Source organism: Pristis pectinata, chromosome 15, assembly GCF_009764475.1.
Source record: "Pristis pectinata isolate sPriPec2 chromosome 15, sPriPec2.1.pri, whole genome shotgun sequence".
NCBI classification, from domain to species: domain Eukaryota; kingdom Metazoa; phylum Chordata; class Chondrichthyes; order Rhinopristiformes; family Pristidae; genus Pristis; species Pristis pectinata.
The window spans coordinates 50,748,830-50,761,260 of NC_067419.1; the positions used below are offsets into that span (position 1 = coordinate 50,748,830).

General features: G+C 44.3%; 1 protein-coding gene across 1 annotated transcript in view; it reads right to left on the reverse strand.

Moving 5' to 3' along the window:
• Positions 1 to 12,431, reverse strand: part of LOC127578629 (protein mono-ADP-ribosyltransferase PARP11-like) — a 78,288-nt gene that overhangs the window by 51,798 nt on the left and 14,059 nt on the right. Inside the window, 1 exon segment of the mRNA XM_052030811.1 lies at positions 2,932 to 3,052. Within this exon segment, the coding sequence (XP_051886771.1) occupies positions 2,932 to 3,052 (121 nt within the window).

Sequence of the window (12,431 nt, forward strand, 5' to 3'; positions counted from 1 at the left end):
AGGAGCAAGCAGTAATGCATTTGGAGAGGTGCAACAAGGCAAAGGAATATAAGATATCTTTATTAGTCACATGTACATCGAAACACACAGTGAAATACATCTTTTGCATTGAGAGTTCCTTCTGGGGGCAGCCCACAAGTGTCGCCATGCTTCCGGCGCCAACATAGCATGCCCACAACTTTCCTAACCCGTACGTTTTTGGCATGTGGGGGGAAACTGGAGCACCCGGAGGAAACCCACGCAGACATGTGGAGAACGTACAAACTCCTTACAGATAGTGGTGGGAATTGAACCCAGGTTGCTGGCGCTGTAAAGCGTTACACTAACTACCGTGCCATCTAGTAAATAGGATGATAATGAGAAGCACAGAGGAACAGAGGGATCTTGGACTATATATGATAATGCTGCCATAATGGATACATGGTTAAAAGTTGGGCAGGATTGGTAATTTCACATTCCTGAGCATAAAATCTTTAGGCATGATGGGGGAGTGGGATGTAAAAGAGAGATGGTATTGCAATATTAATCAAGGAGTTCGTTACTGGTGTAAGGAGGGAGGATATCCCATAATGTTCTTCAAATGAGGCATATGGGTGGAACTTAGAAACAAAATGGGAATGATCACTTTGTTGGAGGTGAACTACAGGCCTCCAATGAATCAGCAGAATTTGGAGGAGCAAACATGCAGACAAATTAAAGAGAAGTGTAAAAATGACAGGGTACCAATGGAAAATGGTTTTAACTTTGCCAATATGACAAAGCATTTTATAGGTATATTAAGGACAAGAGGGTTCCCAGGAAGAGAGGTGGGCTCATTAGGGATCCAAGAGGCAATCTCTGTGCACAGCCAGAATATGTAGAAGAGATCTTAAATGTTCTCATCTATAGTCACTGTGGAGAAAGACACTGTAGTTAGAGAATTCAGGGAGGGGAACTGTGAAATTCTAGAACAAATTACTATTAAAAAAGAGGAGGAATTAGATGTCTTAGCAGGCTTAAAGGTGAATAAATCCCTGCGGCCTGATGAGAAGTATCTCAACCTGCTTGGGGAAACAAAGGAAGAGATTGCTGGGGCTATGATGAAATTTTCAAATCTTCTCTGGCCAACTATTGGAAAAAATTCTGAGGAACAGTTTTAATCTACACTTGCAGAGGGCAGGGATTGATTAGGGACAGTCAACATGGTTTTGTTATGTGTAGATCCTGTCAGATTAATGTGATTAAAATTTTAAAGATAACAAAGTGCATTGATGAAGATAGTGCACTTAGTGCTATGTAAATTGAATTCACTGAGGCCTTTGACAAAGTTGCTCTTCAGAGACTGGTCCAAAAGTTAACAGGTCACGGTATTCAAGGCAATTTCGGATGGATAAAAGGGTAGTGTAGGAGGGAGGTCTTTAGATTTTTTAGGTAATTGGGAACCTTTCTGGGGTAGGTGGGGTCTATAAAAGCAGGATAAATTGCACCTGAAATAGAACAGGCACAATATCCTTGCTGGGAGGTTTACTGTGGGGTAAGTTTTAAACTAATTTGGCAGGGGGATAGATGTACAGTTTTGGGGCAAGGTTCAGTCAAATATAGAAAAAAAAACAGATCAATACAGTAGGCAGAGCAGACATGGATATTATCCACACCAATTGTCAACTGCCCATTTACAGTAATCATACATTAATCCCATTTTTTATTCTCCCAACATTCTCATTAACCCTCCATACCACCCTCCACAGATTCTATCACTCACCTATTCACTGGCAAATGGACTAGCTTAGATGGTAGTCTTGGTTGGCATGGACCAGTTGGGCCAAAAGGCCCATTTCCATACACTATGACTCTACACACTGGAGTCACCCCTTATACATTCCAGTGAGAATAAGCCAAGCCTATCCAATCTCTCCTTATAAGTAAGGCCCACCATTCTAGTCTACATCCTGGCAGACTTCTTCTGCACTCTCTCTATTGTTGCTACACCCTTCCTGAAGCGAGACAACCAGAACTGTACATAAGTGTGGTCTAACCAATCTACAACTGCAAAATAACATCCCAACTCTTATACCCAATGCCTTGGCCTATGAAGGTGAGCATACCAAATTAAAAATTCCTACCCTCCCCCCCACCCCCATAGATGCTTCTCGACCTGTTGAATTCCTCCAGCAGTTTGTTTTTTTGCATCTGCAGTCTCTTGTGTCTCCACACCAAATCCCTTTATCCACCGGTGTCATCACTTTCAGGGTGCTATGGACTTGCACCCCAACTCCTTATACACCAATGCTTCCAAGATCCCTCCCATTTACACTATTTTTCCTACCAGAATTTGATTTCCCAAAGTGCATTAGCTCACACTTTGCTGGATCAAATTCCACCTGCCACTGTTCCACACAACTTTCCAGCCGATCTATATCCTGCTGTATCTTAAGACAACCTTCTTCACTACTTAGGACTCCACCAATTTTCACGTAATCTGCAAACTTCCCAATCATACCTCCAACATTCTTATCCAAGTCAAAAACAAAGGTCCCAGCACTGATCCCTGGGGTACACCATGAGAAACATCTTCCTGCTAAATATTCTTTGAAATAAAATTTGCTGTTATTTTGTATGGTAATCTAGACTCAAAATGATGGGAGACTAACTGTACAAGTGACATCAGCACAGCAATTCCTTTCCTTATTCAATGCAATCACGGAATCAGATCCTACAGGATAACTGTTTTGCAATCTGCAGCCTGACATTATTTCTTACACTAATCTGTCTTAATGCAGATCCCCATTGATCAAACTAGGAACTTTTCCGTGTATTCTTTGTTCCATCTTAATTTCCAAGTATGTTCAATTAAAACACCAGTCTTACACTGGCACTAAATCTTTTTTGTTTCTGTAACAGCAAGAAGTGGATTAATGGAAAGAAACAGATGTTGCAGACAAGGAAGATTACCTCTGAAATCTATTGTGTAGTTGTATTTTGCAGTGGAAAATGAAAAATGGCCATCTGAATTCACCCTAAAAATTCTTTCGATATCTTCACTGCTTACAGAACATGGAACATTGGGATCCTTCTGAAATAAAGAGAAAAATGTCTAAATGGAACTGAAATTAACCTCTGATTTTATCCAGTTACCTCATATGGACAAGTAAAAATGCACCAAGCATGAACCTCACAACTAGTAATGCTATAGATTTTACCTGTGACAAACTTTTGGGAATTGGAATTGGTTTATTATTGTCACTTGTACTGAGGTACAGTAAAAAACTTGTCTTGCACACTGTTCATACAGATTAATTCATTACACAGTTCATTGAGGTAGTACAAGGTAAAACAATACAGAACGCAGAGTCAGGTGTCACAGCTACAGAGAAGGTGCAGTGCAGGTAGACAATAAGGTGCAAGGTCATAACGAGGTAGATTGCAAGGTGAAGAGTCTATTTTATCGTACTAGGGAACCGTTCAATAATCTTATAATAGCAGGATAGAAGCTGTCCTTAAGCCTGGTGGTACGTGCTTTCAGGCTTTTGTACCTTCTGCCTGATGGGAGATGGGAGAAGAGAAAACGTCCAGCGTGAATGGGGTCCTTGATTATGCAGGCTGCTTTACCGAAGCAGTGAGAAGTATAGAGTCCAGGGAGGGGAGGCTGATTTCTGCCATGTGGTGAGCTGCGTCCACAACTCTCTGCAGTTCTTGCGGTCCTGGGCAGAGCAGTTGCAATACCAAGCTGTGATGTATCCAGATAGGATACTTTCTATGGTGCATCGATAAAAGTTGATGAGTATCAAATGGGACATGCCAAATTTCTTTAGCTTCCTAAGGAAATAAAGGCGCTGGTGAGCTTTCTTGGCCATGGTGTCTATGTGGTTAGACCAGGACAGGCTATTGGTGATGTTCACTCCGAGGAACTCGAAGCTTTAAACCCTCTCAACCTCAGCACCGTTGATGTAGAAAGGTGCATGTGCACTGCCACCCTTCCTGAAGTTAATGACCAGCTCTTTCGTTTTGATGACATTGAGGTAATGGTTGTTGTCAATGACACCATGTCAGTAAGCTTTCTGTCTCCTTCCTGTACTCTGATGCATCATTATTTGAGATACAGCCCACTACGGTGGTATCATCTGCAAACTTGTTGATGGAGTTAGAGGAAAATCTGGGCATGCGGTCATGATTGTACAGGGAGAAGAGTAGGGGGCTGAGGACGCTGCCTTGTGGGGCACCAGTATTGAGAGTAATTGTGTCAGAGTTGTTGCTGCCTATCCTCACTGATTGTGGTCTGTTGGTCAGGAAGTCAAGGATCCAGTTGCAGAGCAAGGTGTTGACTCCTGGGTCTTGGAGTTTGGTGATGAGTTTGTTTGGACTTGTATTATTGAAGGTGCAGCTGTAGTCAAAAAACACTAGTCTAATGTAGGTGTCTTTACTGTCCAGATGCTACAGAGATGAGTGTAGGGCCAGGGAGATGGCATCTGCCTTAGACCAGTTTCGACGGGAGGCAAATTGCAGTGGGTCGAGGTTTTCGGGAAGGCTGGAGTTAATGAGTGCCATGACCAGCCTCTCAAAGCACTTCATGATGGTGGATGTCAGAGCCACTGGGCAGTAGTCAGTAAGGCATGTTACCTAGTTTTTCTTAGGTACCAGGATGATAATGGTCTTCTTAAAGCTGGTGGGAACCTCAGATTGAAGCAGGAAGTTAAAAATGTCTGCAAATACCACCAGCTGATCGGTACAGGATCTGAGGACACAGCCAGGGACACCATCTGGGCCAGATGCTTTCCACGGGTTCACTCTCCTCAACGATGACCATAGGTTCAGGTGCATTGGAGGCTCTTGGGGTGGGTGGTGACATACCAATCCCCTTCTGTTCAAAACATGCATAGAATGAGTTAAACTCATCGGGCAGGGATTTGCTATTGTCAATGATGCCGCCTGACTTCGTTTTGTAGCCCGTTAGAGCACGTAAGCCCTGCCACAACTGATGGCTTGTCAGTTTTCTTTGAAAATGAACTTTTAAAGTTAGTTTCATGAAACATTCACTTTTAAAATGCACACTGAAAGAAAGGTCCATTATCATTTATTTGAATAAAAATATTTATGGATAACACAACTTAAAAATTATTAAAATAAGATCAGGTATGGAACAAGCATAAATTGTAATTGAAGTGGTTTCTTCTCCTGACAGAACTATTATACAGTCTCAGTGGTAGAGTCATTTAGGGCTTCAGGCACTGTCACATACTGTAAGTGCCAGTGTACTGAACCTCACTGGTATACGTTTCCAGGTTAATAATTCCAGTTTAAGGACATCCTTTCTACCAGACCCACACACAATAATCCAAGTGCGGTCTCACCAATGTCATGGACAGATGATGTCCCAACTCTTGTACTCAATGCCCTGAATGGTGAAGGCAAGCAAGCCAAATGCCTTTTTCACTACCCTGTTTACCTGTATCTCCACTTACAGGGAACTGTGAACTGTGAAGGGAACTTTCAGTGATTCATCTTCAGATCTTAATGCATATACCACAGCTGTCACCAACTTAATCAAGACCTGCATGGTTGAGTGTGTATCATCAAGAACATATCAAGTTTTCCCAAACCAGAAGTCCTGGATGAACCAGGACATTTGGAGTCTCGTGGGAGCTAGATCAGTGGCATTCAGGACCGCCGAACCTAACCCTAACCCACCTATCACTGCTCTGCTTTTCCCTTCTATATATTGGGCTTCCTCTTTTCCTATCTTCAGTCCTGAAGAGGGGTCCTGACCCGAAACGTTGACTGCCTGCTTTGCTCCATGGATGCTGCCTGGCCTGCTGAGTTCCTCCAGCATCGTTGTGATTTTCATCTAGATTCCAGCATCTGCAGTTCTTTGTTTCTCTTGATCCAGAACCCTACAAGAAGTCTAGGTATGAACTATGGAAGGCCATCGTGAGAGCGAAAAGGCAATTCCATGTGAAGTTAGAGAGACAATCAGATGCATGACAACTGTGGCAGGGATTGCATGCCATTACTTCCTACAAGGAGAAACCTAACAGCATTAATGGCAGTGATGCTTCACTCCCTGATGAGCTCAACACCTTTCATGCATGCTTTGAAAGGGAGAATAACATTACACCTGTGTGAATCCCCACAGCATCTAGTGACCCTGTGATCTCTGTCTCAGAGGCCGACGTCACAACATCCTTCAACAGGGTGAACCCTCGCAAAGTGTTGGGCCCTGACAGTGTACCTGCAGGGTACCGAAAATCTATCTTGACCCACTGACAGGAGTGTTCAAGGACATCTTCAAGGACATCTTCAACCTCTCACTGCTGCAGTCAGAGGTTCCCACCTGCTTCAAAAGGACACAACTCATACAGGTGCCCAAGAAGAGCAGGGTGAGCTGCCTCAACGACTATTGCCCAGTAGCACTCAGATCTACTGTGATGAAGTGCTTTGAGAGGTTGGTCATGGCTAGGATTAACTCCTGCCTGAGCACAGACCTGGACCCGCTACAATTTGCCTACCACCACAACAGGTCTACAGCGGACACAATCTCACTGGCTCTCCACTTGGCTTTGGAGCACCTAGACAACAGCAAAACATATGTCAGCCTGCTGTTTATCGATTACAGCTCCGCGTTCAACACCATCATCCTCTCAGTGCTTATCAACAAGCTTCAAAACCTGGGTCTCTATACCTCCCTCTGCAACTGGATCTTTGACTTCCTTATCAGGAAATCACAGTTTGTGTGGATCAGTAGTAACACCTCCTCCTTGCTGATGATCACCACAGGCGCACCTCCAGGATGCGTACTTAACCTACTGCTCTCCTCTCTCTACACTCATGACTGTGTGGCTAGGCACAGCTCAAACACCATCTATAAATTCACAGATGACACCACTGTTGTTGGTAGAATCTCAGAAGGCGATGTGCATCGGTTGGCTGAGTGATGTCACAACAACCACCTCGCACTCAACATCAGCAAGGGGAAGTCGGGAGAACACACACCAGTATTCATTGAGGGGTCAGTGGTGGAAAGGGTGAGCAGCTTCAAATTCCTGGGTGTCAACATCTCGGAGGAACTTTATTGAGCCGAATGCATTGATACAATCATGAAGAAGGCACCCCAGCGGCTCTACTTCAGTAGGAGTTTGAGGAGATTTGGTATGTCACCAAAGACTCTTGCAAATTTCTACAGATGTACGGTGGAGAGCATTCTGACTGGTTGAACCACTGCCTGGTATGGAGGCTCCAATGACAGGATCGAAAGAGGCTACAGAGGGTTGAGGACTCAGCCAGCTCCATCACAGACACAACCCTTCCCGCCATCGAGGACACCTTCAAGAGGTGATCCCTCAAGAAGGCGGCATCCACCATTAAGGACCCTCACCATCCAGGACATGCCCTCTTCTCATTACTACCATCAGGGAGGAGGCACAGGAGCCTGAGAACTCACTCAATGTTTTAGGAACAGTTTCTTCCCCTCCACCATCAGATTTCTGAACGGTCCATGAACACTATCTCGTGCTTCCTGTTTTGCACTATTTATTTATTTTTGTAACTTATAGTAATTTTCATGTCTTGCACTGTACTGCTCCTGCAAAACAACAGATTTCATGACATATATCAGTCATAATAAATCTGATTCTGATTCTGTGTACCTGTACTTCTAAGTGCCTCTGTTCTACAACATTTTCCTGGGCCCTACCATTTACTGTGCAAGTCCTGCCCTGGTTTAACTTACCAAAGTGCAGCACCTTGCACTTATCTGAATTAATTTCCATTTGCCATTCTCCTGCCCCCTTCCCAAGTTGATCTAGATCCCCTTGTAAATTTAGATAACCCTCTTCACTATCTATTACATCACTAACTTTGGTGTCATCCTCAGTCTTACTAACCATGTTAACAACACTGTCATCCAAATCATTAATATAGATGACAAACAACAATGGACCCAGCACCAATCCCCGTAGCACACCACTGTTAATAAGCCTCCAATCTAAAAAAACTACCCTCCACTACCACCAAGCCAATACTGTATCCAACTGGCTGGCTCACCCTGGATCCCATGTGATCAAACCTTCCAGACCAGCCTACCATGCAGGACTGCATTTGGCTGCATTAGGACCACATCCTTCTATGCCTTGCCTATTTAAGTGTATGTCTAAGTGCCTCTTAAACATGCTGGCCTGGAAGAAAGAACGGTATATAAGTTTTCCAAATTTACTAATAATGTGAGATTAGGTGAAGACCATGCTGTGATAAGGATACTGTGACTCTGCCATGGGATATAGATGAAGTGAGTGAGTGGAGAAATAAACTGACAAATGGAGTTTCATGTGAGGAAGAGCAAGGTGATGCACTTCTGTAGGAGAAATTGAAAAGGCTAATTATCATCTGAAGAGACTGCACGTGAGTGAGGTACAGTGGGATCCAAGTATTCTACTGCACAAATCAAAAAATGCTAGCAGGCAGGTCCAACAAATAGTTAAAGCAGCAAACATCATTTTGGCCTTAAAGGTTTAAAAATAGGGAGATTTTGTTGCAATTGTACAGGTATTGGTGGGGCCACACTTGGAATATTGCATGCAGTCTTGGACCCCTTTCCTACAGTAACATTGGAGGCAGTACTAAAGAGGTTCATCAGGTTAATTCCTGAGATGAGAAGGCTGTCATACCAAGAGAGACTAAATAGTTTAGGCCTGTATTCCTTGGAGTTTTGAAGAACAAGGAGTGACTTTATTCAAACATACAAGATCCTAAGAGGCTTGACAGGGTAGGTGTTGAGATGTTTGCACTCATGGAAGAGTCTTGAACAAAGGGACATAACTACAAGATAAGGAGTCAGTCATTTAAAACTGAGATACATAGAAATTTCTACTTGCAGAGGGCAGTGAATCTCTGGAATTCTCTGCCCTGCCTAGTGGTGGAAATTGGATAATTTTAAGTATTTAAAGTGGAGATGGATAAATATTTGATAGACCAAGAAATAGAGGTGTATGGAGAAATGGCACAGAAGAGGAGTTGAGGCCAGCATTGATCACATTTAACAGTGGAGCAGACTTGAAGGACCTACTCCTGCTCTCACTTTCTTGTCTTCGGATTCCACTACCTTCTCTGGCAGCGTGTTCTGGATTTCAATCACTCTCTGAGTAAAAAGAACTTGATCCCAAGATCCCCATTAAATCGCCTACCTCTCAGCTTAAAACCATGCCCTCTTATTTTTGATACCCTACCCTAGAAAAAATATTCCAGTCTACTCTATGTCTTTCATAATCTCATATACCTCTGTCAGGTTACTCAGCCTCCTTCGCTCCAGGAATAAAAAGCCCAACCTATCTAATATCTCTCCATAACTAAAGTCTTCCAATCCAGGCAACTGGTGAATCTCTTCTGCACTCAAGCACAATCACATCCTTCCAATAGTGTGGCAACCAGAACTGCACACAATACTCCAAGTGCAGCTGAATCAGTGCTTTATAAAGTTAGAACATAGAAAAACTACAGCACAGTTCAGGCCCTTCGGCCCACAAAGCTGTGCCAAACATGTCCCTACCCTAGAAATTACTAGGCTTACCCATAGCCTTCTATTTTACTCAGCTCCATGTACCTATCTAACAGTCTCTTGAAAGACCCTATCGTATCCACCTCTACCACCATTTCCAGCAGCCCATTCCATGCACTCACCACTCTCTGAGTAAAAAAACTTAGCCCTGACATCTCCTCTACATCTACTCCCTAGCACCTTAAACCTATGTCCTCTTGTGGCCACCAATTCAGCCCTGGGGAAAAGCCTTTGACTATCTACTCTATCAGTACCTCTCATCATCTTATACACCTCTATCAGGTCCCCCCTCATCCTCCGTCTCTCCAAGGAGAAAAGGCCGAGTTCCCTCAAGCTGCTTTCATAAGGCATGCTCCGCATTCCAGGCAGCATCCTTGTAAATCTCCCCTGCACCCTCTCTATGGCTTCTACATCTTTCCTGTAGTGAGGCGACCGGAACTGAGCACAATACTCCGTGGGGTCTGACCAGGGTCCTATATAGCTGCAACAATACCTCTCGGCTCCTAAATTCAATTCCCCGATTGATGAAGGACAATACACCATATGCCTTCTTAACCACAGAGTCAACCTGTGCAGCTGCTTTGAGCGTCCTATGCACTCGGACCCCAAGATCCCTCTGATCCTCCACACTGCCAAGAGTCCTACCATTAATACTATATTCCGCCAACATATTTGACCTACCAAAATGAACCACTTCACACTTATCTGGGTTGAACTGCACCTGCCACTTCTCAGCCCAACTCTGCATCCTATCTATGTCCCTCTGTAACCTCTGACAGCCCTCCAAACTATCCACAACACCCCCAACCTTCGTGTCATACACAAATTTACTAACCCACCCCTCCACTTCCTCATCCAGGTCATTTATAAAAATCACAAAAAGGAAGGGTCCCAGTACAGATCCCTGAGGTACACCACTGGTCACTGACCTCCACTCAGAATACGACCCTTCAACAACCACACTTTGCCTTCTGTGGGCCAGTCAGTTCTAGATCCACACTGCAATGTCCCCTTGGATCCCATGCCTCCTCACCTTCTCCATAAGCCTCACATGGGGTACCTTATCAAACACCTTGCTGAAATCCATATACACTACATCTACTGCTCTCCCTTCATCGATGTGCTTAGTCACATCCTCAAAAAATTCAATCAGGCTCGTAAGACAGGACCTGCCCTTGACAAAGCCATGCTGACTATTCCTAATCATATTATACCTCTCCAAATGTTCATAAATCCTGCCTCTCAGGATCTTCTCCATCAGCTTACCAACCACTGAGGTAAGATTCACTGGTCTATAATTCCCTGGGCTATCCCTACTCCCCTTCTTGAATAAGGGAACAACATCCGCAACCCTCCAATCTTCTGGAACCTCTCCCGTCTCCATGGACGACGCAAAGATCATCATCAGAGGCTCCGCAATCTCCTCCCTCCTCCCACAGCAACCCGGGGTACATCTCATCTGGTCCCGGCGACTTGTCTAACTTGATGCTTTCCAAAAGTTTCAGCACAACCTCTTTTCTAATATCTACATGCTCAAGCTTTTCAGGCCGCTGCAAATCTCCACTACAATCCCCAGATCTTTCTCCATGGTGAATACTGACGTAAAGTATTCATTAAGTACCTCCGCTATTTCTTTAGCCTCCTGACGAAGTAAAGGCACTGGTGAGCTTTCTTGGCCATGGCGTCTACGTGGTTGGACCAGGACAGGCTATTAGTGATGTTCACTCCAAGGAACTTGAAGCTCTCAACCCTCTCAACCTCAGCACCATTGATGTAGACAGGTGCATGTACACCGCCCCCTTTCCTGAAGTCAATGACCAGCTCTTTTGTTTTGCTGACATTGAGGGAAAGGTTGTTGTCATGACACCATGTCACTAAGCTCTCTATCTCCTTCCTGTACTCCAACTCATCATTATTTGAGATACGGCCTACTTGTAGGTGGAGTTAGAGCCGAATCTAGCCACACAGTTATGAGTACATAAGGAGTAGATTAGAGCGCTGAGGACGCAGGCTTGAGGGGCACCAATGTTGAGAATAATCATGCTGGACGTGTTTCTGCCTATCCTCACTGATTGTGGTCTGTTGGTCAGAAAGTCAAAGATCCAGTTACAGAGGGAGGTGTTGAGTCCCAGGTCTCGGAGCTTGGCGATGAGTTTGGTTGAAATTGGAATGAAGGTAGAGGACAGTCATGTTAGTATGGGAATGGGAAGGGGACTTAATAAGACATGCAACCAGAAGGTCAAGATGGCCATTGCAGACAGAGCTTAGGTGCTCTGCAAAATGGTCAGCTAGTCTATGCTTGGTCTCGCCAAAGTAGAGGAGGCCACATCAAGAGCACTGAATGCAAAAGACCAGGTTGGAGGAGGTACACATGAACCTCTGCCTCACCCCAAAGGGCTGTTTAGGTCCCTAGATGGTGGTGACAAGGATGTGTAGGGACAGGTGTTGTACTTTCTACGGTTGCAGGGTGGAGTTCCAGGGGACAGGAAGGGATGAGCGGACCAGGCAAAGGCTCCTCATCTTGGTGGTTACATTGTTGGGTCAGTGTAGAGGGATGGTTATTCTGAATCTAATCTGAAGTATAGTGGTTCACTTGATACATGGTTCAGTTCCTACCACCAATCTTCCACACTTTGGCAGGATTGGAAAGAACACAAAACATAGAACAGTACAGTATGGGCCCTTCGGCCCACAATGTTATGCTGATCTATATAAACCTACTCCATTATCAATCTAACTCCTCCCTCCTAAGCCCATAATCCTCCATTTTTTTTTACATCCATGTGCCTATCTAAGAGTCTTTTAAATGTTCCTTTTGTATCAGCCTCTGCCACCATCCCCAGCAGTGTATTCCAGGCACCCACCATTCTGTATAAAAAATCTAGCTCTGACATCTCCCCTAAACTTT